The sequence below is a fragment of the Salvia splendens genome, chromosome 7 (genome assembly GCF_004379255.2).
Source record: "Salvia splendens isolate huo1 chromosome 7, SspV2, whole genome shotgun sequence".
Lineage (NCBI taxonomy): Eukaryota > Viridiplantae > Streptophyta > Magnoliopsida > Lamiales > Lamiaceae > Salvia > Salvia splendens.
This window is the reverse complement of record NC_056038.1, coordinates 25,696,602-25,724,406: the sequence shown is the minus strand read 5'-3', so window position 1 is coordinate 25,724,406 and position 27,805 is coordinate 25,696,602. Positions and strand designations below refer to the sequence as shown.

At 38.2% G+C, this 27,805-nt stretch overlaps 1 protein-coding gene and 2 pseudogenes across 1 annotated transcript in view; 2 read left to right on the top strand and 1 right to left on the bottom strand.

Moving 5' to 3' along the window:
• Window positions 1-1,098: 1,098 nt before the first annotated feature.
• LOC121742061 lies at window positions 1,099-6,459 on the top strand (annotated as a pseudogene).
• Window positions 6,460-12,716: 6,257 nt separating this feature from the next.
• On the top strand, window positions 12,717-23,054 carry LOC121741990 (annotated as a pseudogene).
• Window positions 23,055-23,104: 50 nt separating this feature from the next.
• Window positions 23,105-27,805, bottom strand: part of LOC121741991 (protein transport protein SEC16B homolog) — a 12,977-nt gene continuing 8,276 nt past the window's right edge. The window contains exons 12-15 of the mRNA XM_042134993.1: window positions 24,923-25,116; window positions 24,658-24,810; window positions 24,265-24,551; window positions 23,105-23,992 (exon numbers count right to left, since the gene is read on the bottom strand). Coding sequence (XP_041990927.1) covers window positions 23,494-23,992; window positions 24,265-24,551; window positions 24,658-24,810; window positions 24,923-25,116 — 1,133 coding nt within the window. The 3' untranslated portion in view covers window positions 23,105-23,493. The remainder of the gene's footprint in view (window positions 23,993-24,264; window positions 24,552-24,657; window positions 24,811-24,922; window positions 25,117-27,805) is intronic.

Sequence of the window (27,805 nt, the reverse complement as noted above, 5' to 3'; positions counted from 1 at the left end):
ACATTACACACACCAAATGCTCGACGAATTCAAAGAAAGGGAAATTTATCGAAAAAAGATAAAAGAACTCCTCTAGACCTTTGTCTATAACCAAACAATACTAGATTGCAAGGCATATATTCCCTTTCAAAGACTATGTATATATTCAAATACTTTAATTATGAAAATGAAAGAAATCATAAGACCTTTTTTAAAGAAATGGAATAACTTAAAGAAGACTCACATTTTTTAATAAGTAGGCTACATAAACAGTTAAATCATTTCACTCACATATTACTAAAAAATTAATACCAGTATATAAAAATAAGACATATATTTTGCTAATTTTTTTATTCATTTTCTTTCACACTCCCTTCGTCTCAAGGTAGTTGAGTCATAATATTCCTTTTTCTGTTTGTCCCAAAATAGTTGAGTCATTTCCTTTTTTGGTAAAAACTGTATTCTCTCTCTTACTTTATAGTCACTTCTCTTTATTACCTTATTTTCTCTTACTTTTTTCCTTCTCCACTTTAACCTTTAACAAATCAATTTCTTAAATCTCGTGCCAAAAAAAAATGCCCCAACTACCTTAGAACGGAGGGAGTATATCTTAAATCCGTGCAAATCAAGTGGGACTATACATGGGAGACGGAGGAAGTTGTTTTTAATGTCGTCCAGAAAATTACTGCTCCCTTCGGTCCCTAATAGAAGTCTAATTTCACTTTTACAGTACTCCATCCGTCCCTCTGTAGTAGAGACGTTTCTTGTCAGCACGAGATTTAAGAAATTGTGTTAAAAGTGAGTTAAGTGAAGAGAGAATAAAGTAGGAAAAGAAAAAGGTAGAGAGAGGAAGAGATAATAAAGTAAGAGATAAGAAAAGTTGGTGCTTTTTGCCAAAATAGGAAATGACTCAGCTACAGTGAGACAACCAAAAAAGGAATACGACTCAGATACAGAGGGACGGAGGGAGTACTATTTTTGGCAAATGGACCTCATATTCTCCTAACTCACTCCATTCTCATTCTAATAATTGAATCCCACCATAAACTCTGATGGGCCGGCCCAATCAATTTGGGCGCCCTTCCTCCACTTTTAATAATTCCCTGGACTCCACCGCTCGCTATTAATTCCCTCCCCTTTTCAAACCCTCTTTCCGCCACCGCCGTCACACTCTTCTTCTCCTTCGCCGCCGTCGAAATGGGCGCTATTGATACCTTAGCTAAAGGAGCTATGGACTCATCGAAGAAGAAGCGCAAGAGAAACAGAGACAAAAGCAAAACTCCAAAGCCCCAAAAAAACGAAGAAGAGGTGCAAGTAGACGACTTGAAACACGACGCCGTAAGCGAAATGGATGAGGAAGAAGAAGTGGTCGTGGAGGAGGAGGAGAAGAAAGAGAAGAAAAGGAAGAAGGAAATTAACACAGCTGGAGAAGCCGGAGAAGAGATAGAGAAGGAGGAGAGTGGTTTGAAGAGTGAGATGAAGGTCAATTCGTCGGGGATTATGAGCAGCGAAGCTTTTGAAGCGCTACCGATATCAAAGCCCTCTATGGATGCCATTAAAGATATGAAATTTGCGTACATGACTCAGGTAATTAAAGAGTTCCTTTTAGGAATCATTCGTAATGTAATCTAGAATTGCTGATTATTTGTGCTTTTTTATTTGTGTTGGGTGATAAAGATTCAAGCTAGATCAATTCCGCCGCTATTGGAAGGAAAAGACGTTCTTGGAGCTGCAAGGACAGGTTCTGGAAAAACGCTTGCCTTTTTGGTTCCAGCTGTTGAATTGCTTTTTAACATACGGTTTACCCCTCGAAATGGAACTGGTGTTATTGTCATTTGTCCAACGAGGGAGTTGGCCATACAGGTACCTTTTTCATTTTCATTATTATTGGTAATGCCCCACATAAACCTTAATATTTGCCCCTCTTTGGCTATGCTGAAGATTGAATTGAATGGTTTAGCTACTGTTGATTTCACCTGCTGTTTGTTACTGCGGCCATCTGTTTTTATGGATTTACAATCATGTATTTGTAGTCGTCTAAGCTTGGGTAGAGTTATACATCTTATTACTAACTTTTCTAGGGTATTAGTGGTTGGATTTTCCTTCTACTAAGTTTTTGTTTCTTGTTTGCTTTACTTATCTAGGTAACTTGTGCATTCAGATTTTGTGAATCATTTTGTGGTATTGTGAACTCACGGTCTGATGGCATCCCTTAAAAACCTCTTTGTGCACTTCAGTTCACCTAAACCAAATCTTGTCAAGCTCATTGTGCCATTTTTATTAGCTGATTGATGAACTACTGTGGTGGTGGTGCATGATTTGTTCGGATTGGGTGTGCTATACACTCCTCTATATACCCCCTCACTCCAATTTGTAACCTAAGAATTGACACCATTTGGTTGCAGAGAGATCCTTTAAGTTGAATGTTCTTGTTTCAAGACTTAACTTTAGCTAAATGATGCAGACACATGCTGTAGCTAAGGACCTTCTGAAGTATCATTCGCAGACACTGGGATTGGTAATTGGGGGTGCAGCACGAAGAGGGGAAGCAGAGCGTATTGCCAAAGGAGTTAATCTTTTGGTAGCAACCCCTGGTCGGCTTCTTGACCATCTCCAAAATACAAAGGGCTTTATATATAAAAATCTGAAGGTATGACTGCATCCACTCAATGTTTCCCTGCATCACCCCATGTCCCCCAGCTTGATTCTTATTGTGCTTTTATTTAAATGGAGTACTTGCTGTAATAAGCATTTCCATTCCAGTGTTATTCTGTATTGAAGAAACTTCTTTTTACATACCTAGAAGGATGCTCCTGATGAGCCTTTTCTATGCTGCATCTTATTTGTTGCCAATGAGAAAGTTATGAACATTGCTAATATTCTACTTACTGCATAACATGTTCTAATTACTACCACAGATCACTTTATCTTTGTTGTAAAGTTTTAGTCTATTTTTGTTGTTAGACGACTCTTGCCTTACTTCTATCCTATGCTCATTTTTTGGAATATGCAAATCAGTTTCTTTGTGGTGAAATTTTAAATACAGAGCTTTCCCGAACAATACATCCTTCTGTGTTTAGTCTATTTTTGTTGTCAGACACCTCTTACCTTCTTTGCTCATTTTTTGGAATATGCAGTGCCTTGTGATTGATGAAGCTGATAGGATTCTGGAAGCTAATTTTGAAGAAGAAATGAAGCAAATTATTAAAATTTTGCCCAAGGTACATATCACCAGAGCTAGTTAAGCAATTCTTTCCACACAAGTATTCATTATTGGATATATACTTCTTGTGTGTTTCTCATGGATAAGAATCTGGAAGTCCTTGGTTGACTTCTTTTGGATCATACTCTGTTTTAATGTCATTGGAAGTATAAATTTTAGGTCTTCAATATCAAATTTGCTTGGTGAATAATTGGTTTATTTACTCTGTGGTAACTCATGTCTTACCTCTAATATGCTACCTTATGTAGGAGAGGCAAACAGCTCTTTTCTCAGCTACACAAACAAAGAAGGTACATCTATTCTTTTGCAGGAGAAAGTCTCTCTATGTTGCTTTTGGGAAAAAAACTAGTAAACTGATAGTAATCCAACATCTAAAATTGAAATGGTAATATTGAATTATCTACTTGTCAGATCTGTCAATGCTTAGGCCTCAAAATTAAATTATCATATATGTTTGAATTTTGCTGGAAGTTAAAACAAAAGAGTAGTTTCCAGCTTATGGGATTGTAATCTTTTTATTTGCTATTTGATGACAAACTAAAAAAGGAGATCTTATACTCATTTCAGGTTGAGGACCTTGTAAGGTTGTCATTTCAGACAAAGCCAGTTTATATTGATGTGGATGATGGAAGGAAGAGGGTGCGGAAGTTGTTCACTTTCTCTTTTTGTTTATATGGTTAAACATTAAACTTCTAAACTAAGTAATATTAAATGATGTAGGTCACCAATGAAGGGCTGCAGCAAGGTTATTGTGTTGTCCCTTGTGCCAAGAGATTTAATCTTCTCTATTCCTTCTTGAAGAAAAATCTGACAAAGAAAGTCATGGTTTTCTTCTCATCTTGCAATTCTGTCAAGTTCCATTCAGAACTTCTTAGATACATTCAGATCGATTGTGATGATATACATGGCAAGCAAAAGCAGCAGAAAAGAACTTCTACCTTTTTTGATTTCTGCAAAGCTGAGAAGGGTATCTTATTGTGTACGGATGTTGCTGCACGTGGGCTTGATATTCCTGCAGTGGTATGTTTTTTTACTTGTGATAAGCTGATCTTTATTTCTGAGAGATACGCTGCTTGCGGTAATAATCTGTTTACCCTTCTTTCTGTAGGACTGGATTGTGCAGTATGACCCTCCTGATGAGCCGAAGGTAATGAAAACCAGTTCCTGTCAAATTGACGGTTGTATATCCATAATGTTTTTAGTGTCCTGCCCACCCTTCCTAACACGAGGTGTCAATGCTTTCAGGAATACGTCCATAGAGTTGGTCGAACAGCTCGTGGGGCAGGTGCGAAAGGGAATGCTTTGCTTTTCTTGATTCCAGAAGAGCTTGGCTTTCTGAAATACCTCAAGGTAGGAGTCCTATGTTATTCCATGGAAATATTGTATGACAATTGATTTGGCCATAATAGAAATAAGCCTACACTCACCAGTGCAATGTTACATTAATCTAGTTCTGTTGCTGGAGTCCTGGGCATTACCATTCCATAATGAATAGCTTCAACCAAATTTCAAATAGGGAGTTGTTTCCTTAGTTAAAGTCCTTTCAGTCGATTAACATATGGAACTGAAGTTTTATGTTCCTCAATCAATCATGGATGTTCTCCGGCAAACTGTGAAGGCTGAAGATCTCTTTTAGTTCTATATTCAATGAAAAAAATCTCTTTGTTTCATTATATCCATTAATCCAGCTGTTATTGCTTTTATTAGTATTAGAAATGTGGCATGCCATATGATGCAATTTCGTATGCTTATTGTCTTGTTTTTTTATTATTCTCTGAAAATGTGATTACTGGAATTTCAGGCTGCAAAAGTGCCAGTCAAAGAGTATGATTATGATGAGAAGAAAATAGTGAATGCCCAATCTAAATTGGTATGTTCTTGTTCACAAGGCTTTCAATTAGTTGTTTCTTAGTAAGTACACTTCCCTCTGTATCTGGTTATGTTAGAACTCAACTGTCATTATGCTTGTGATACAGGTAAACATAATCTCTGAAAACTATCATTTGAACAAGTCAGCTAAAGATGCCTACAGATCTTACATTCTCGCGTACAATTCACACTCTATGAAGGACATCTTAATGTTCACAGGCTTGATCTAGAGGTATTTCATATCCTTCTAACTGAAACATTTGTCATGTGCATACCGAAATAAATGTATTACGGAATGTGGCTGTAGAACTAGTTAATTTTCCTTGGTGTAATTCACATCTAAATTATTTTGACCACTAAACTTTTATCAATTTTTTGTGCATAGGAGAATAAAGTTAAGGCCTAGGGATGTCAGTTCAGCCCAAATTGCGGGGTGACCCGATTAGCCCGCTAAATAATAAATACTATAAAGGATTAGGGCTGAAAAATCGTTACACGTTTAAGTATTGGATTACTCGGGCATGCCTATTCGGCCTTGCGAGTTGAGCGGGCTAGCCTGTCAGCTACACTAAAATAAAATAAAAAATTAGGGACACAGGTTGTACAAGGTGATGCTGGAATGTTTAGGGTTAGGGTTGATAATTTGTAACCCGATTAGCATGCAAACTGAATAGGGCTGGCCCATTGACATCTGTATATGGAGTGCCTTTTTTTATCTGTATATATGTATGTCACTATGAGCGCAGTACTGTTGTGCACAAATACCATAAAAACACCTCTATCATATTGGAATTTATGATTTTATTTTCGCATCTTGCTGATTCTGGTTCTTGGCAGGCTGTGGCTGCTTCATTTTGTTTCAGTTCACCTCCTAAAGTGAACTTAAACATTGATAGCAATGCCTCTAAGTTCAGGAAGAAATCACATAAAAGTGATGGAAGCCGACATGGGTTCAGCAAGAGCAACCCGTATGGAAGGAAAGGTGAAGATGACACGCGACAGTTTGTCAGATATTAGTCAAAGGTTCTGTATCCATACCAACATATACTTGTCTCATCAGCGAAAGGATGAGCTCCGGATATCATTCAGTTTTGCGACGAGTTTGGACTGTAAGCAGTTTGCTATAGTTTGTATGTTGAATCTGTTCTCCCTCACAAAGTACTTCTGTACCCACAATTTTGGAGCTCTAGTTCACGTTTCTTCATATAGTTGTTGCTACAACTGATTTGGATGAGAAACAATTCTTGATTTGTCATTGATTTGTTCTCGTCTTGATCTTCTCATTTATTCGTAGTGTTAACCATGTGTCCTTCCATCATACTGAATGCAGGAAATATTGTAACCTATAGTTGGAATTTTAAAGGTTGGAAGATGAATGTTTAGTTTTATCACTTGAAATATTTTGACTAAAGTTACGGATATAGTATGAGAATATTTTGACTAAAGTTACTGATATAATATTTTGACTCATTGTCATATTATTATCTATTTACGAGTAAGTTATGGGTTATTTTAATTGGAGTGGCGTGACTATAACTCATTATCATGATTATTCATATCTTGAGTTCTCATTCATATCTTGAGTTCTCATTTGATCTGATATGTCCTCTAAAGGAGAATAGCCGATCTCCAAAAAAGACAAATTAACCTAATTTATCATTTGGAGGACTTTTTTTAGTACAACATTAAGCGGCTTTCAAAAAGCAATAGAAGTGTTATGAGTTCTCATTTTATCCAAGCATACCCTCCAAAGGAAGATAACATATCTAGGCGATTGACAAAACACTCCTATGTTTACATTTGGAGGAGGACTTGCGTTGCAAGCACAACCCACCCATCCAAAATGAAGTTTTCTCATTAGAGACATGAGGTTCTTCTTGCCTTTCCCATTTATTGTAGACTTTACTAAGTTTTAAGGAGGGGAGATGTAAATCTGTGTTTGGGTTTCTTTAGCTCTTTTTGTTATACAAATTTTTTATCAGTGGTGCTTATGTTTTGTGCATGCCAAATTAATACATGGTGATCTTACTTCTGACGTCTCACTAGGAGCAAACTTACATAAAAAAAACTACAGAGCTATGTGTATATGTTAGGAATACACCAGACCAGCCGGAGAACATCGATCCTACAGAAGGGGATAATGCAGGTAAGACAACCGGCGGGGTGAGTAGTGAAGGGGAAGAAGCAGCGATGGATATGGATGAGGGACCGAAGGAAGTGAACGCCGACGAGGTGACGGCGGGAAGGAAGTTGAGATCACGCGAGAACCTCTCAAGGCTCCGGATCGGTACCAAGATTATGTCACCAAATAAGACTAACGAGAGCTGTGTGATCCTTTTTTATTGCTTTATGTTATTTTTGGATATTTTTGTTTAAAACTATTATTTTTGCGTTTAGTGTCGGGTCAAATATATAAGCCTCGTTAGGGTTTTCTTTGTTGGTTCTTTCCCGAATGTCTAGGTTAAGTCGAACCAACCCTAGGGTCCTTAGTCATATAAATAGGGCTATTTCATTGATGACGTTTAATTAATGAAATATTTTGCCCACAACTTGTATTGTTTTGCAAGATAATCTTTCAACCCTAAGCTGCCGACGGGATTCACCCGCGCCAGCCACTTCGAACACCGCCGCCGAGTCTGATCTGGCCGCCGGTGCTTGTCCGAATCAACTAGACGATAGTAATCGGACTTGTTACGGAGCACGTCTGTAACATCTGGTGCTTTCATCCAGTACTCATGGCTACACACAACACCACCAACACCGACCCTCCGCGCGGGTCGCGACAGGCGCTAACACAACGCCGATCAATCAGGTCGATACCTCGCGCAACACTGGTAAAACAATCACGGATTGAGATCAATCAACGCATGATGGAACGCTTTGATAAATTGGAATCTAGGATTAAGATCTTGGAAACACTGGGGATTCACGTCCCGTGCCCTAGGTATAATTCTGGCGATGAGGATGAACATGAGTATGATGATCACTGGGGAATACCACGCCACTTTTGAACGATATTTGAATCGTGTGGAAGATCTTTCGGAATCATCTCTAATACCGATATTTATCGCAGGGCTTAAACAACCGATCCAAGAAAAGGTGGAGGTCCAACAGCCGACGTCCCTCGCAACTGCTATGGCTTTGTTACTTCGGCTAGCCGCGACCCAGGAGGAGAGACAGCAGCAGTCAGCAACCTTCTCACGCAGACAATGGTCAGGCCGTGACAATCGATCTTCCTTATCCTTGGGTCCAGGAAACGCGCACGGTTCCCCTGCAAGCATACCGACAACATAGGCAACGAATCATTCGGGTCGGGACCAAGATAAACCGCAGTTTCAACCTATTAGAGTGTCGAACGCTGAAAAGGCAGAGAGATCGAGGAAGGGCCTATGCTGGCATTGCCCCGAGAAGGGGGCGGTGGCCATGTCTGCAAGGTGAAATTATTATGTTACTTGGGCGAGGATTTGGAGGAGGAAAAGGGTGAAGAGGGTTTAATATGAAAGAGGAGATTATTACAGCCCATCTATCACATCTCCATTCGTTGGACGGTCAGAACCGTTCGACACCGTTTCATGTGGTTGGCTCAATTGTTAGGACGGAGGTGAGGGTGTTTGATGAGGCTCGTTTCATGCATGTGTTCTATTGGTAAAACTACATCAAATTCTGTAAACTAACAGCCATTTTTAAGCCAGGTGTGTGTGAAATCCACCATTTTCAGAGAAAGGAACAAATCAATAGGGCGGACGAAAGGAACAAAAACTGTGGCATTGAGTTGATCAAGTCAAAAATCAAAATGAGCCAGCAGGAGTTCTGCATTGGGAGATAGAGCTAAAGACCCCACCACCAAATGTGAAAGGCAGGAACGACATTTTAGAGAGGATGGTACCCTAGGGATCATAGCCCTACACCTCTCTATATAAAGGAAGCCCGACACAAGAAAAAGGGAGTCCTAGCCAGTGGTGAAAGGGGGGGGGTCTCATAAGCTTTCTTAGTTAGAACATCTTTAGAAATTCAACTCTCTTCTAGGGCTGAAATCAGAGCTCTTTTCACTTCATCTTCTTGATTTCGTTGCACACACACACTTGGTCTTGTTCTAGTTTAGTTTAGCTGGTAGTTTGGTGGTAGTTTCCTGCACTTTTATCTTTCGGTTCTGTTATTGCACTCCGAGAAGGGGTGATGAAACAATCTACTGCTTTCGTAGTTTATTTTCAGTTTAGTTTTGATGTTAATGACTCTTGATGTTTTGATTTAGTAAATTTGAAGTTATGTTTTCATTTTCAGTTGATGTGTTCTGTTTCCATGCATGATGTTGTTGATCTGTGTCTCGGTTCCTTCTTATGTCTCATGTCTTAGCTCAAAGGTGTCTTGTTCTGTTTTGATTTGGTCAGATCTGATGTTTCATGTTTGAGAGCTTTTAGGATGTTTAGATCTAGCAGATTATGTTTCGTTTCTACATGATTATGGGTTAGTTTTCTCGTTTACGTGATCTTAGCTTAGATCTTAGGAGTAGATTTAATTTTATGAAGTGTTATGATGTTTCATCTTCCGTAGCTCTTCAGATCTGTTCTTTGTTCTATTTTCTATGTTGATTTGGTGAAGAAGATAAAGTTGTTAGAAAGTTTTTACTTTACAGTGCTTTTTGCAGGGGACTGACAGTCTCCGTTTATTCTGTTTTTCTATTTATGGAAAGTTTAGTTAAGTTGATCAAGTAGTTTTAGCTTTGTCCTGCAAGTTGATCAATTCAGTTAATTTAGTTTTCTCAAGTCCAGTAGTTAACTTAACCCACCCCCTAGAAAGCGTGGCAGCAGCCATCCTCAAGTCGTGTCATGCAAACAAATGTCGAACGCCTCATCTCTGTGGGATCGATCCTTAATTTCCTATTCTAGTTAATAGTATTGTGAGTTAAGGTTTTGAAAACACGCTCCTTTGTAGCTATCTTGTTCATCTCACTCAAGTCAAATCAGTTTCGAGTTGATCAGCCTGAGCTTTTACTGGATCCACTCACCTGCAGTTTGTAGGTAACAAGCATATATAGGCTGGCTGGATCAGTTTGACGATCCAACTTGAGTAAGCCACAACGATAACACAGGAAGATGAAGAGAGAGAACGAAAGGAGCAACTTTCAGTGTTGATCGACACCGGCGCGACTATGGACTTTCTCCACCCACGCATCGCAGATTCTTTACAGCTAGAACTGACACCAATTCGACCTTTCAGAGTGTTAGTCGGTAATGGGGCATCCTTGCTATGTACACATGTATCTCGGCAGACGAAACTCACCATGCAAGGCTCACAATTTGCAGTGGATTTACATATTCTTGCTCATCACGGACCCGACGTTATACTGGGCATGGCTTGGCTAGAGTTTTTGGGGAAGATCTCGGCGGACTTTGTGGAGAAGACATTGGAATTTTACAGGGATGATCAGAGGGTTTTCTTGAAGGGATCTCACCGAGACCAAGGGAAATATCTCTACAGACACTAGCGGTGATGACAGCCTGCTCGACGGATCACGAATTCTATGAAATTGTCAGTTTGGAGAACTCCGACGTAGAGATGGCAGCGAGTGAGGATGAGCAATTTCCGCCGGATATTCCGGACGAGGTGCGGCAGGTGTTGGATCTGCACCGTGGGGGTTTTAATCTTCCCCGCAGGATGCCACCACAGCGCGAATTTGATCACAAGATTCACCTGCTCCCAAACACGAAGCCTATAAATGTTCGCCCATATCGCTATCCATATTTTCAGAAGAATGAAATAGAAATGCAAGATTCACCTACTAATAATAATGTGAGTCTTACTATCCACTAATAGTACTTAAACTAATCTTCTCATCTTCCTCTCTCTTACTTTACTAATTTTATTTTAATTTCCGTATCATATTATATGCTCATATTTTTTTTGGACATGGTGATTACGATTGATTAATACTTATTCACCATTCCAAATCTGAGTTACATAATCCGGATTCATTTTAATTATGTTTCTTGTGTTTAAGATATTCTATGTCCGTTAATTACTTGAGTTTGCTAACTAGCTCAATTTAATTAATCTCTTTTATACAGAAGTGCTAGGAGGTAGTTACTATACTAACTGTGAATTCGATCTAGCTAGGTTTCCATACAATAAATCATTAATAGAATATCTCTTTTAGGATAATATTAACTCCGACAAATCTAAAGACAATTCTATAAAGTAATACTCCCTCCGTCCCATAGTAGATGTCACACTTGGGAGATGACACAAGATTTTATGAAATATTATTTTGTGTGTTAAGTGGTGAGAGAAAATATAATTTTATAATTGATGTGAGAAGGAATTTTTTTCCAAAAGAGAAAATGTAACATCTTTTGTGAGACAAACTAAAAAGGAAAGTGTGACATCTACTATGAGACGGAGTAATATAATTTATTCTGGAATGTTGATCACCACAATCTAAGATGACATGGTATTGGCTGACGAAAACATGCATATATTGATAAGTCAAAGTAGTATATGACCAATGCTAATGTCACTTTGTACATACTTCAAAATGAGATTAGTAGACAATAAACACCGGTGCGATGACGAGAATAAATTTATCCCACCAAATAGTGAGATTAATAAACAATAAACACTGTCATTATATACACGGGCGGACATCGACCACAATGAATAAATGCTGGCCAAGATTTTTCTAAACATTACTATTAAATTAGTCTTTGTTAGCCTTGCATCCTATTCTGCTTTTGTCATTTGAATACAGAGTCCTTTTTCAATTTTACTACCTCCGTCCCCAAAAATTTGTCCCACTTTGACCCGGTGCAGGTTTTAAGAAATGTAATGGAAAGTGAGTTGAAAAAGTTAGTGGATTGTGGGACCTACTTTTATTTATTGGTTTTATAATAAAATGTGAGTATGAATGAGTTAGTGGAATATGAGGTCCACTATCAAAAATAGTAAAAGTGAAATGAGACAAATTTTGTAGGACGTACGAAAATGGAAAACTTGGACAAATTTTCAGGCATGGAAGTAGTATTATTTATAAATTAAATTTTATACTTTTCATTTTATTATAAAATTTATATTCCAACAATATTTTTAAAATTTTTAAAATTCGTGTCAAGTTAACTATGCAGAGCAGGAGTACTATTTTGCAACAAAGGAAGCAAATTCAAGTTAAATACTCTCTTCGTCCCAAGATAAGCCAAACACTTCTTTTGGATATAAGATTTAAGGAATTTATTTTTAAAGAGTTAAAATAGAAAGAGTAAAGTAAGAGGAAAAAAAGTGGAGAAGCAAAGAGATGATAAAATAGGTGGAGAATAAAGTAAGAGATGATTTTTTGCTAAAATGAAAAATGACCCACTTATAAGGGACATCCAAAAATGAATATGACTAGCTTATCTTGGTATTGAGTGAGTATTCAAATAATACTCTCCCAATTCTATTAAAAATGAAACGTTTTTTTTTGGATTGATATGTAATAAATAAAATGATTCTTAATATGAAAATAATATAATTTCTACTTTTCTATCTATATTAGTTATTCTCTCTTTTTTAATTTATAAAATAACACTATATAAAATCTCGTGTCGAAAAATAAACGTGTCACTATATAAAATGACGTAGCTCTAAAATACAAAGCGTTGCGGAGAGTATATCAGTTATATCCAAAACCTCAGCTCTCAAACTCTCTTCACACACATTCAACCCACAAAATGGCGGCTGCGGCCACCACTCTCCGCCTCCTCAAACCCTTATCTTCCGCCGCCGCCCCTCTATTGGCTCCTCTAAACAATCCCGCAATCAACCGTTCGGTTGCTCCATTGCTTCTATTCTCCTCCGCCGCGGTCTCCCGCCACCACCGCAGCTTCTGCACCGCGGCTTCCGCCAGCGTCTCCTCCGGCGAGGCTACTAAGGCCGAGCCAATTGAGTCGGAAAAAGGCGCGAAAATCCGCGAGTTCCGCAGGAAGCTCAAAATTGTGGACATTAAAGGAGGAGTTGATGAGGGGCTGGATCGATTGGGAGAGACTCTTGTAGTCAGGGGATGGGTTAGAACGCTTAGGGCTCAGAGCAGCGTCACATTTATCGAGGTGCGATTCCAATTTCTCTTCTACTTCGTGATTGATTGACATATTCCCTCACTGTAAAATATGGCAACTGTTTTGATTGGTTAATAATTTATTCTGTGGTGATTAGGTTAACGACGGTTCTTGTCTTTCAAATATGCAATGTGTGATGAGTTCTGATGCCGATGGTTATGATCAGGTAAAGTTAATAATGCTAATCGGATTTGTTTTTTTGTATTCTTCATTGTTATGCATTTCTGTTGTTGTGTGATTGATCCACAGTCAATTCTATTCTTATGATCGACCTGCACCAGTGAATTATTCTCTCTTTTTGAGAAACTTACTGCAATTGGTTTATTGATTTTTTTCGAACCACTTAGATGGCATGACACATAAAATCTAGTATTTTCTGTGGAGATTTGTTCCAGTTCTTACTTTTTACTCACTTTATTTGGCATCTTATGTTCATCTGATAAACTGCATCAAACTTGTTCTTCTGCATAGTGTGAGTTCTTAGCCTGCATTTATAATGGGATATTATAGAATACCTCCTCTCGAGCTCTAGTTTCTTATTGTTTCCACTTTGGTATTACTCTATTTTTTTAAAATTACATAATAGTTTAGCTCAATCCTTGTGTTGGTAAAATCCAGAAGTTTATTATACAGTGATAAACTGAGAATGTCTACCCCTTACTAAGTATAGCAAGAACGGTTGATCGTGAATAAAGAATGATTTAAGAAGCGGGGAAGAAAGGAGAATTGAAGTAATATCATACTTGGACATTATTAAAATAAGAGAAACTATTTATTCAAACTCAGAGTATCAAATTGATGTATGGAAGTTCGAGTAGTTCATAGTAAATGAAACATTATTCCAAATGAAAATGTAGAATTAGCAGAAGCATTTAAGAGAAAATAATTACGTCACGGACGACGACATGACGCATTCGGTACAATGATAAGGCGGAGACTTTGGATGCTCCACTCAACATCCACCATGTTATCATTGATGCTCATTTTCTTTTGTAAACTTGTCATCATATAACTTGTAAAACTTTCATGCATAATGTCATATGTAAAAGTAACACTTGTAGACAACATCGAAACAAAAATAACTCTTCATCAAAACGGTTAAACTTTGCCTTAACGAGGACTTATCATTCCAAAACAGAATTAAAAACAACACATGGAAAACCACTACAAGTTCAACGCAACTAAAGAAAATATCAAATCAAAGGAGCTAGTGCTTCTAAGCTCAGCCCTAACCCTCAATATTGGAGTCACTAAAAATTTAGAAAGGGTCCCAATACATCTTTCCAAGTGCATCGGGAAATTCCTCCACAATAGGGGAGAGCTGCTCCTCGGGAATAACGGGGACAAAAACACTCGGGTGGTTTAGGTGCCACCGTAAAGATAGTCATGCTAAGCATTGCCTCAAGCATATAGAAATTGGTGTAGAAGTATGAACCACTTGGAAGAAAAAGAGGCAAGTACTCGTATGTTGACTCAGACGGGAAGTGTTATTTCATGTGGTGGCTCGAGTGGGGATGGAGGAACGAACTCAACCTATCCCATGTCTGGAGTCTCAGTCCGAGGTCCCTCCTTCTATGACGGATCCTCCTCCACTACTTCCTCCCCTCCAAGGTCTTGGGCGTACTCGTCCTCATCCTCGTCCACCGTATCCCAAGCTTAGTCCTTCTCCGCCTCGCTGGCGACATCCTCAGTATGATGCTCCTCGGACTTATCCTCCACATGATACTCCTCATCATCCTCTTATGCCTCAAGGTGAAGTTTCTTTCTCCTCTTCGGAGTCATACCTGTCTCTATCTTCTGGACGGGCCCTCCCGGCCCTCGATGGTCAGGCTGAATCAAAGGCCAAACGCCCTCCGGCGCATGGCTCCATCATGTGTTGTGGACGGTGATATGCGTGGGTTCAGTAAAGCCATGTTTGAGGGGTTGGTTGATAATCCTGACAGACCACCACCTCCTTCGGTGGAGCCACCCACTATCCCTTGGAGCTACCGCCGTCGACCTTTCTGGGACTGGACGAGGGAGAGTCATCCCGACCATCGAGGGCCAAGAGTGCCCGTACAGATGATAAGGATTGGTATGACAGATAGGTATGACTCTGAAGAGGAGGAAGAGACAGAAGATCATCACCTTGAGGCTAAAGAAGAGGATGAGTAGCCATGCGCAGGAGGAACCGTTTGGCCGTTGATTCATCCCGACCATCGAGGGCCGGGAGGGCCCGTACAGATGATAAGGATAGATATGACCGATAGGTATGACTCTGGAGAGGAGGAAGAGACAGAAGATCATCACCTTGAGGCTAAAGAAGAGGATGAGTCCGAGGAGTATCGTACTGAGGATGCCGCCGGTGGGTCCGAGAAGGACTATGCTTGGGATACGGAGGACGAGTACGCCGAGGACCTTGGACTGAGGACGATCCGTTAGAGTGACGAGGGACCTCAACTGTGACATGGGAGAGGTTGAGTTCTTTCCTCTGTTCCCACTTGAGCCACTACCAGAAATACCACATCCCCCGAGCCAGCGTACGAGCACTTTCCTCCAAGTGGTTCATACTTCTACACCGACGTTACTTTGTGATGCTGCCTAACATGACTCATTTTTCGGTGCCACCCGAGCCTGTTTTTGTCCCCGTTATTCTCAATGAGCAGCTCTCCCATATTGGGAAGGAGAAATTTCCCGACGTACCTTGGAAGGTGTATTGGGACCCTATCTTGATTTTTAGTAACTCTGATATTGAGTGTTGAGATTCAGCTTAGAAGCACTAGCTCTTTTTGATGTTTTCTTTAGTTGTGTTAAACTTGTGGTTTTCCGGATGATGTTTTAAATTTTGTTTTGGGATAAAAAACCTCGTTAAGACAAAGTTTTACCATTTTATGAAGAATAATTTTTGTTTCGATCATGTTTACTTGTGTTACTTTTATAAATGATATTATGCATAAAATTTTTACTATATTGCTTCAATTTCCCTTTCTTCACCGCTTCTTAAATCCCCCTAGTCGCCATCAACCGTAATGGTGATCATGACATCTACTTTGAATTTTGACTCAACTTTATCTACTTTTTTAATTATTAGTACTCATTTCGTCCCAAGGAAGATGACCCTTCCTTAGGCAGCAAGAGAATTTATGCAACTTTTAGTGTGTTAAGGGGAGTGAATAAAGTAAGGGAGATGAAATAAAGTAGAAATAAATGCATTTCCATTTTTTAGTAATGGGTCATCTTAGTTGGGACAAACCAGTAAGGAAAGTGAGTTGTCTTTGGTGGGACAGATGAAGTATTATATATGTAGAAAGTTTTTATTTGGCATTGGTCTTTAGAATTTGTTACTCCTGATGTTGTATGGATGTGTGTTCATTTGATTGACTTGTACATTTTATTTATTCACATGACAAAACATCAAGATTTATTGAATTGTTTATACATATGTTAATGAGACTTCATCAAGGAATTTTAGAGATTATTCCAATTGAATATTTTGGAAAAATCGTTTTCATATGCTGTAAATTCTACATTTTTAGGAATTTAGATACTTTGTGCTCATAACTTGGAGCACTTGGGAAAAATAAACTTAGAGCACTTGGACAGTGAAGTAATGATTTACCTTTAGCTTCTTCATTTGATGTAAATAGTTTTTAGCAACTTCTACTTTTATGTGATGTACCTACCTCATGAACTTATGTCGCAAGAAAAAATCCTCACCAAATGATGGTCATACTTGGGCGTATCTGGATCAAATTTATATGTGCTAGTGACGAATGATAAAAGAATATTTTTTCTAAATCCTATTTTTGTTGAATTGGGCTTTTGTTTTATTTCTGGACCTCGTCTACATTACAGTTGTTTATAAATGCTATTTCTTTCCCAACTTTCCTGCAATAATATGAACTGGGTGGATCTGTTTCATCATTTTTGTCATCAATTCCTATTAATAGGTGGAGAGTGGTGTGATTTCTACTGGTGCTTCAGTGTGGATACAAGGAACCGTAGTATCCAGTCAAGGGTCAAAGCAGAAAGTAGAATTGAAGGTGGACAAACTTGTTACGGTAAATACTTCTCATTTACTTTGATCTTTCAATTTTTATAATTTTTCTTTTCCATACTGTAGTTTCTTTGTACTTCTTTTGCATTAATTTGGAATGATAATGGTTATTTCATCAAGAAATCTCTTCACGTTGGTCCCGCGAGTAAGGGGACCATTGAAGTCTATAAAGCTACCGTTGATTAACTTTTTTTCATGATCATGCATTATGCATATCTACTTTTGCTTTAGTTTTAGACTAAAGTCCATTGATGGTCCTAAAGATTGATGGTCAACCAGACTAGTGTATTAATCACTGCTTAATTAAGTACTTAACATAATTAATTAATTGTTTGATTTTTTTTTCAAATTTCGAAATCAATTTTACTCCCTCCACCCCCCAATATGTGTCCAACTTAGACTCGGCACTCGTTTTAAGAAATGTAATAGAAAGTTGTGCACTATACTGTCTGGTATATTTTCTTCAGATATGCTGATATTATGATTTATATTCAACCGTCAACCTTTTCTGTAGGTTGGTATGAGTGATCCTTCTTTCCCAATACAGAAGAAAAGGGTCAGCAAAGAGTTCTTAAGAACTAAAGCTCATCTGCGTCCACGTACCAATACGTTTGGGGCGGTAAGACTCATCTTTACTTTCCAAACGGAGCAACTGAATATTGAGTTATAGGTTCTGGTTTTCACCATCCTTCCCTCCACCCCAATGTTTTTTAATATTCTATAGACAAAACAGTAATATCGATTCGACCAGAGTAAAAGAACCAGATCCCAGTCCTTCTGTAAGGTGATCCCTGTGAGCATCCTTTAGTAGTTGGTAAAAAGTCAGTGAATCATTCCATGCCAGATTATTTACTCTCTTTTAGCTCTACCAACGCTTCTCCTAGTGAGTAGATTAGCATATTATAGTTTTAACAACTTCAGAAGTTTTTTTATCTCCCCGACCCCGTCTAAACTGTAGGCGATTGCCTTGCTATGGCCATTTGTGCTTTTGTAAAAAATTATTCATTCAGGAACAGTTTATTGTCTACATGAAAGTGAAAGATAACATTTCTTCCAGATCTTGTGATCAGATTCAGAGATATATTACTCTTCTTTCCACAATACATATTTGTTTATTTCATTCTTTTGCTAGCATCATCAGTCAGTGCTTTGGATAGTATTAATCAGTGTATAGCTATTTTAGTGGCTAAACAAATCTGTTCTTGGCTTAGGTTGCAAGGGTGCGCAATGCTTTGGCCTATGCAACACACAAGTTTTTAAAGAAAATGGCTTTCTTTGGCTTTCCAGCCCAATCATAACTGCTTCAGATTGTGAAGGAGCTGGTGAACAGTTTTGTGTAACAACCTTGGTATGTGTTTCTACCAAATAGAACAATCCATGAACATGTGCTCAAGTTTCACATGTCATGTTTATCCTGTAATCTTGATATAACTTTGTTTAACATAGTTTGCTTTCGCCCTTCAATTGAGTTGGATCACGTTTAGGCATTCATCACAAAAACTGCTTGATAGCTCGATTTCACCTTTGCAAATTATTCTCCAGTTTTTTCTGTTAGGCACATTCAAGATTGTTATCTCTCTTTGTTTGTTTTTCATTTCTTTCTCATTTTAAATTATTATTTTTGTATCCATAAAGAATTTCAGTTTCAGCTTTTCAAGCAAGCTATACCTCTGGACCCATCCCAGTTACGTGCCTCATATAGGGGCAAAATTTTGACCCCTGCATGCATCTCATCTGACCCCACTAATGGTGCCAGCTTAATCTGTTTTTGAAATATTAATTTGCACGATTAGTAGGTCTAGTTTCCTGTTGGAAACAGTATTTCAAAAGTCACACCATATATAGTTAATCAAGGGAGATAAATTACGATGCAGCATGTCCTAGTAACACAATCTCAAATCATGATTTCTTGTTTTACCCTGATTTCTTGTTTTATTTGTTTGAGGAATTATGGTGGAGCTTCACTAGTTCTTCTGCCATTGTCACATGTTTGCTTCTACTTATATTATCAGTTCACGAGGAAGTATAAGTATGTTCTATTTATGCTGGTTCACGTGACAACATTTGTTCCTTGAACAGTTTTCAAACCCCAGTGAAGCTGTGCATTCTCCAGTTAATGCCATCCCCACAAAACAGGATGGTTCAGTCGATTGGTCCAAGGTAAGGTTCTGTTGCTTTTCCTTTGTCAAAAGTCAACTACATTGAAAGACATTTCACATTAAATTTTATGATATCTGTTATGAAAAACTGTTCCATAATAATTTTTGTTTTCTATTACCTCTCAAGGACTATATGTCTGAGCTCACTTTTTCCTATAACTTTAGGGGTGTTCATTTGGTAAAACTATACAGAATTGAGCTGAGATATCTCTTCTCTGTTGATTTACTATAGAGCAGTTAAACTGATATTAATTACTACTCTCTCCGTCCCCAAAGAATATACACTTAGGGTTTGGCATGGGTTTTAATGTAAAATTGGTAAAGTAAGAGAGAGGTAGAGAGAAAAGTATTAACTAAGGGTAAAATTCAATTATGATTTCGTTATAATTTTGAATCAAACAAAATCAGGCAAACAATAAATAATTTTCTGGCAGTTGTAGAGTCAGAGTAGCTTTGGATTAATGTGGAAAAACAAAACCCATTTTAGCCAACAAATACATTTTTATTACCATGCTTTGCTCCTTAATACCTTCATTTCCACCCGTCTAATCATAAGCAGTATACTGCTCACAAGATTCACGCAACTGATGAAAGTAGATTGCATTAATAATTGGAAACATCAGATGCTAAAAGTTTGGATCCTGAATGGAAAGCTGGGAACATTGTGCCTGAAAAACCACTACCAAATGATATTTTGGTGGGCTGGCTGAGGGGCATGGGCTACCAGCGTGCTAATTTTGCTCTGTTCTCCTTGTGAGTTTTCTGTGTCTCAATTGGAGTGAGTAGTATGCTTGCTTGGGGTGGTCCTCAGGTTACAGTCATTTAAGCAATATCTTCAAATGATGCTCTGCTGATAGCTGTCTTTTTCTGTGGCAGATATCATGTGATACAGTACTATTTTCTTATGCATTCTTATGTAAAAGCAATGAAAACAAAATAATGTTTGACGTGTTCTTTGTTTATTCTCTGGGCAGGACTTCTTTGGAAAACCGGCTTTTCTAACAGTGTCTGGGCAACTGAATGCTGAAACATATGCTACTGCTCTTACGGATGTAAAACTCTTGCTTGTCAATTAATATGTACTTGCCATTTCTAGTGTATAATAGCAATTTAGAGCTATCCCTGGAACTTTTACAGTTGCTTATTTACTTGCTCTCTGTATATTGTCTGTTAATATTTATTTGCTATCTGCCAGGTATATACTTTTGGTCCTACATTTAGAGCAGAAAATTCAAATACATCTCGGCACTTGGCTGAATTTTGGGTATACATAGGATTTACTAAGTTACTGACATGTATACTTCCGATTTGTTTTCTGTTCCATTATTTCCTTCCAGGAATTCCTTCCAGGAATTAGTGTTTATGTGCATTTAGATTGTGGCAATAATCTTGACTACTGCTTTTTTTTTTCCCAAGATGATAGAACCAGAACTTGCATTTGCTGATCTAGAAGATGACATGGCTTGTGCAACTGCATTTCTCCAGTATGTAGTAGGTTACCGTACAAACCCTATTGTCCTTCTATGAATTTATCGACATACTTTAATTTTTGCTGTGTTTCTAAAACTGGCTTGTATTTCTTATTTTGTTTGATAGGTAAAATACGTTCTTGAAAACTGCAAAGAAGATATGGATTTCTTCAATACCTGGATTGAGAAAGGAATCATCGACCGGCTAAGTGTATGGGTTCTAACTCAGTCATTTGGAACTTCTTCTATTTTCCTTGATGTTTAAGAGCATTCTACTACTCCGTACTATTTATGCCAATTGTTATATGTTCGTATTATATTTGCTGATTATTGTCTCATTTTGAAACACACTTGTCAGGATGTAGTTGAGAAAAAGGTTGTCCAGCTGACATACACTGATGCAGTTGAACTTCTCCTGAAAGCAAAGAAGAAATTTGAATTTCCGGTACTTGTCTTATGGCACTTCAATTTTTTCTTTTCTTTTTTTCAACTAGGATGGCCTATTTAACTATTTGACCTTTTATATATGTTGTTTATAGGTAACATGGGGATGTGATCTGCAAAGTGAGCATGAACGATATATAACTGAGCAAGCTTTTGGTGGATGTCCTGTAATTGTAAGAGATTATCCGAAGGTAAGAATATCTTCTTCCTAGGCTTATTTGCATTATATTCCTCTACAGATTGGGGATTGGACTTTTGTTCTCTTAACTCTCAGGATATCAAGGCATTTTACATGCGCCAAAATGATGATGGGCGGACTGTTGCAGCCATGGATATGTTGGTTCCTCGGGTAAATCTATCAGAATCGTAATTCTATCTATCAGATAATATAATGTGATGACGAATATAGTCTGCAGTTCTGGACACATTGCTTTGCATTAAGTTCCTTTTACTCCATCGATTGCACAATATTTGCTTGTCATGTTACATTTGGATTGATATGTGCACAGTATTCCATCTCAATCTACTTGGCTTTATCTTCCGACTCCATGCAATCTACATATGCCACACCTTCCAACCCACCACTTTCTTCTAAGGTGTTAATTAGGCATGCAGAAAAGTTATGGTCTCTGCATTTGAAGTATCTTTTTATTTTCTTGTCTTCTAAACTACTATTCCTCAGATTGGCGAACTAATTGGTGGAAGCCAAAGAGAAGAACGCCTTGCTTATCTGGAACAAAGGTTGGATGATTTAAAGCTCAACAAGGAGAGCTACTGGTGGTACCTTGACCTGCGGCGCTATGGTTCAGGTGAGGCTTATACTTCTTCCAATTTTACATCCCAATCTTATCGAGTTCAAGCACTATAGCTGATGCTGAAGATGTAGCAAGTATCTTAAAATTGAGGGTGAAATACTATATTACTTGTGTTACACTTGGGAGAGGGGCATCTTTAATCCTATTACTAAGGAGTGGCAAAATAGTCCCAAAAACATTCAGAAGTGTACATTGTCCCTTAACCTCAGGATTTTGGAACTGCCATCCTTTGTGCATTATTCCGAAAATATATTCATTATGGGGTCTTGAGTGAGACCGCATCAAGGGTCAAGATCCACAAGCCAGTACCCATACCTTGATTGAAACACCAACGAAATTGCATGTGGATCCCCATATAGGCACCTTCTTACATATTTTGACACTTGAGATTACCCCCCGAGTTTTGCGTTTCATTATCGATTAATCAATCTTGAAGTTTGATGTGAAGATTTGGTATAGGAATTTAAGCTTTAGTATCAAAAGGCCCCAAATTTAAAGTTTCTGGCAAAATGTACAGAAATTGCATACTTTCCAAGTATATAGGACTAAGTTTGCCCTCTAAATTATGGGATTACAACTGCTACCAACAGGACTAAAAATAACACCCTGTGTTATTCTTGTGTGACAGTTCCCCATGCCGGATTCGGGTTGGGTTTCGAGAGGCTTGTGCAGTTTGCTACTGGGGTCGACAATATAAGAGATGCAATACCCTTCCCTCGAGCACCTGGATCAGCTGATTTTTGACATTTCAGAGTATACCGCCCTCGATTGGAACACCAAATTTCACAGTTAAGATTTTTTTTTCTGTAAAATCTCGCAATCGTGTACTTGGTTTAGGTGTCATTGTATCTAAAATAATTCAATCATTATCTTTACGTCATAAAAAGACAATGTAGAAAAAGTGTCATACGTGATACATGTGCTGGAACTTTGGTGTATCACTGTTGAGAATATTTCAAGAACATTATTTCTATCAGTGATTTTGCAAATGAAACAAAATACTAACACTACCATCAAAATCAGGTGTTTAGCAAATGAAACAAAATGTTAAATATTATTCAACTGTTTATAACTTATCAAAATCCTCTGCGTAACATTCCTATTCTTTGCTTGAATGTTTACAGTTCGCGCGCTATTGCTTTCCCGCGACCAGAACAGTGTTCATTTTGAATGATGAGCAAACCTCTATAAAGTATAGTACTGGCTACTAAATAACAAACTAACATTTAAAATACAATAGTAAAAACACAAAACATATAATTGATGCCACAAAAATAAAAAAAAGGGCTATCGAAAAGGAGAAAGAAAATAAAAGGACAGAAAATTTGTCGATCTCCATCACTTGCTGCAGACAATCTGTGATTTGAACAGGCTCTGGCTGTATGGATAAATTTGCTATGTACATCTTGAGGATATTAGAGTTCGACTTCTTGTAGTTCTTCTCCGAAACTGCCACCACTCACTGATGAATCTGCTAGCGAAGTGTCACTTTGCCTGAAAGATGGAGGACGCATGCCCAGTGGCTCTCCCGGAGGTTGTCCCCTATTTGGAGGGCTCATTGAGTCATTTAAGCTCCCACCCCATGAAGCAGTTCTCCGTGAATGTAACGCAAAGGAGCTATCATTTGCCCCCTTGTTGTATATGTTGCTCATGCTTCCAAATCTTTGCATGGCTGCCATGGAAGATGAGGGAGTTGGCGAATGGAACGAGTCATTAGGAGGAGAGGAAGAAGGATTTTCATAAGTGGTGGAAGCATTCTGCTTTTCTTCAACGACAAGCTGCTCAGCATGAGATACTGGTGCTGGAACGAAAAATTTAGGGTTGATGCCACCTGCTGGTTTTGCAGAAGGTACAAAAGGCGACTGGAACCCACTTACTGTGTTCCCGCCACCTCGGTTGAAAGTGTCAACATACCTGGCCATTAAAAGAGGGAACTAATCAGATAAGAGCTAAGTATTAGTATTTGATTGATAACTTCTCTTTCAAACAGTTGCAACATCAGTTCTCATGGGAGATAAAAGCTGAAAAGCTTGAGAAATTAATATAAGTTCAATCCCCAATGCCTGACCCGAGAGCACCAAACAAGTCCTTACCTCAGCATTATTACACAGTTGTTTTGTTTCCGCACATAATGGAAGAAGACCCAAGTAGCAACACGAATTACAAAAGTAGTTTAAAGAATTTACCTAGAGCGAACACCCATCCTTCCACGTGCAGAGTACTGATTGGCTGTTGGAGGAAGTGGTGGCATTCCTGGACTATTATCCATAGTGCTTGGGCTTTTAAATTCAAGGTTCCCATTGTTACGAGGTTCACTTTGCAATGAATTCATTTCTGATGCTCCATTCTGAAAAACTGAAGCCTTTGGTGGCGGCGGAAGAGCTGCTTCTGGTGCTGGAGGATCGACACCTTCCTCCACCCATCTCTTGAGTTTTTCATCATAATAAAACTTATTTGTCTCACCCAATTTTGCCTAGGAAAAAGTACAAACAGGATCAACCAAACAATAAATGCATACTTGAAATTATAAAGTAAATTTAAGGCATGTTTTTGGAAAACAGGGAGCTCAGTAAATATACCTGGCGACCTTGACGATTGAGTACTAAACCAACAGTCTTCTGAAAGAGCTGAGATCCAAAACTAAAACGCCCTAAGCGAGATGTACCACCTCCTGCTGATGCTTTGTCCTGTGTGCTAGCAGAAGTTGCTTCTTTCGATGGATCAGCCTGACTCTACTCGTCAAAAGAAGATATCATGTCATTATTTATAGAAACATATGAGATCATTCAACATATTGAATAAGCATATTCAGGTAAAATAGTATATAAAAGGGCTGAAAGAAACCTGCATCGGACTCCTTCCAAAGTCAGGTTCTGAAACGCTTCTTGTGTGCATAATCTTTTTGTTATCAGCTGCCCATTCATTTATAGGTTCCATGGATTGAGGAACTAATGAAGACATAGCCATTGTTGATTGACTACTCGACACTCTGGGTCCACTGGACTGGTAATGATTCTCATTACCATAAACAGCACCGCCTGAGGTCGGTGCAGGTGGTGGCAGGCCCCCAACAACACGATGTGCAGTACTGTCAAAAGGTTTAGCAATTTTCCGATAAATTCCTTGGGAGCTAAGTTTACAGAGAATCCTCCCTGCATCAAAAGAGGTTCCAGATTAAGAATATACCAAAAATCAATGACGTAAATTAGAGGAAGCAAAGTTGACCTGTTGATGAGCTTTAATCCTATCCTCAAGGGATGAAACTAAATTCCTTAGATTCTCCAGCTCGTGAGTTCGTCCAGTTTTAAGCGATTTTAGTACCGCTTGACAGTACCTACATCGAAATAATTTAGAAAACAAAGATGAAATCCGTAAAACAAAGACAAGAATCCACAAAAGATGTTTAGGTATAAGATAAATACTTTAATGCCTCCGACGTCCTCCCAACTTCAGCCAACATGAGTGCATATACATACTTATAAGGTTGAAATGAAAGTAGAAACGGACTGAGAGTTCCCAAGTGTCTTTGAATACTCATATATCTCTGTCCTCTGTTAAAATACACAAAGGTCAAACACACAAAGGTCATATATGCAGTTGGGGCTAATATCAATGTACTAAATATAAGCTAACAATAAAACTATTTAATTTATTATGCTTCTGCAAGACACAACCACAGTTTATATGGCCTTGGAAGAAAAATACTCTTCAAATTTGTTAACACAAAGTAGATGTAAGTTGTATGCTACAAATAGTTGACCCAACTGTAACATAAACTTGTTGGAGCAGTAAAAACAAGTAAACAACCCTGTCTACAAGGAGAGTGCTAAAGGATAATACTACGTACTCGAGCAAGAAAACTGTCAGAAAAATGGAATATTTAAAATGATATTTGTGTTTTCATATAGAATTCCTTCCAGGCTGATTGAAACTCAGACTCAGTACCCTAGGTAGTGGATTACATGTTATCAAAAGGTAAAGACTGCTCTGCCCAGTAATGGTAACTCAGGCAAACCTGAATTGCTTCTGGACTTGCATACGTCCGTGGCATTTTTAAATGATTGGCACCAATGAGACACAATCTTGCACTGTCTGAATACGGCTCAAAGCTAGATTCCGCAACCAAATAGCATATATGAGCAGCAATTATCTAAGCAAAAGTAATTCATTAACTCACGAGTTAGGAAGGACTGAAGGAACTACCAAAAGTAAAAAAAAATATAGTTTGAGCGAAACTAGACATACATCACTTCTTTCCTTCCACAAACAATCACCGAGATGGATAAGCACAAGTTCATCATCCTTTGTTCTATTTGCAGTTATCACAGCCAAATTTTCTTCCCAGTCGTCCAGCATGCAATTGGCTCCAAACTGGGTAGTTGGCAATACAAAACAGAGGAGATAAACTTAACATGCTGCTTAAATCTAAACAACATACAAATTAACATGTTTTGTATTGCCAACTGGGTAGTTGGCAATACAAAACAGAGGAGATAAACTTAACATGCTGCCCAAATCTAACAACATACAAATTAAGAAACAGAGGGAAATAGATAGAATATCAACTAGATCCTCTAGTGATGCATGCAGCACAATCTCAACCCTTATAAACAACTATTATAGCTTAATTTTTTTAAAACTACTTCTGGAAAAATCGCAGAAAGTTTTTCAAGCATTTACTTCACACCTGTGCAGGTTGTTGAGGCACATTTATAGAACCAGTCATGTTGTTAACAGCTGCAGTATCTGCAGAGAAGACGTCAGCTGGTTGGCCAGCAATGAGCAGGCATAGTGTTCGCAAGGGTGATCCAGCCACTAACTGGCGAAGTGCCATTTGCTTGACAGTGTCAACATAGAACTGCATATGTTTTTCCGTCAACAAAGTTATAATAAGATACATAGGCCAAGACAGGATTCAAATATTTATTAACCGGAATCAGGTTGAGATGAACTAACTTGATCACCAAGTTGAGGCAGCAAGAACAAGGGCAGGACCCCATAACTGTCCCTCCTGTGCACATTCTAAAGCTTCCTGCTTTCTTCCGGAAACCAGAAGATTTTGAACCTCAGCAGCAGTGGCCTAAAACAGAATTTTATCTGTCATATATAGAATTATTGATTAAACAATTAACATGCTATTGTACGGTAAATGATTGAGTACCTGCAATTGTCCTTCAGATGGAAGTTGCTGCAAGCATCGGGTAATATCACCATACTGATTAAACTGTGACCCATTTCTTTTAGCAAAAGCAAACAGTTTGGCAACCGCCGATTCTGGAGCATCACTTTCCTGTTTGAAAAAATAAATGATCAAAAAACGGACATAGAAATCAAAGTAATGACAAGCACCAAGGCTGCAGATATATAAGCAACTAATTTCTGTAGACTGTAATAGAACAATAGTTTATAAGAAAAAAAAATTGATATCCACCACTCAACTTATCAAGTTACTAGAATATTTGATTCAGTGGCTATGTGTATTTTTACAAATTCAAACAGAAGGTTTAATATTTGATTTTATTTGTTTACATGTTTAACGGTGGTTAAGTATAAAACTATTCTGTTACGTGAATATCAGACGAGTGACATACCCGGAGAGAAAAGGGAATAGCATAAGATACACCACACATACAGAAAATAATTATTATAGTCAGGCAGCTGTTGTTATGTACTCCAGTATATTTCATGGAATTAGTGGTAATTTTCAAAAAGAGACTACCACATTTT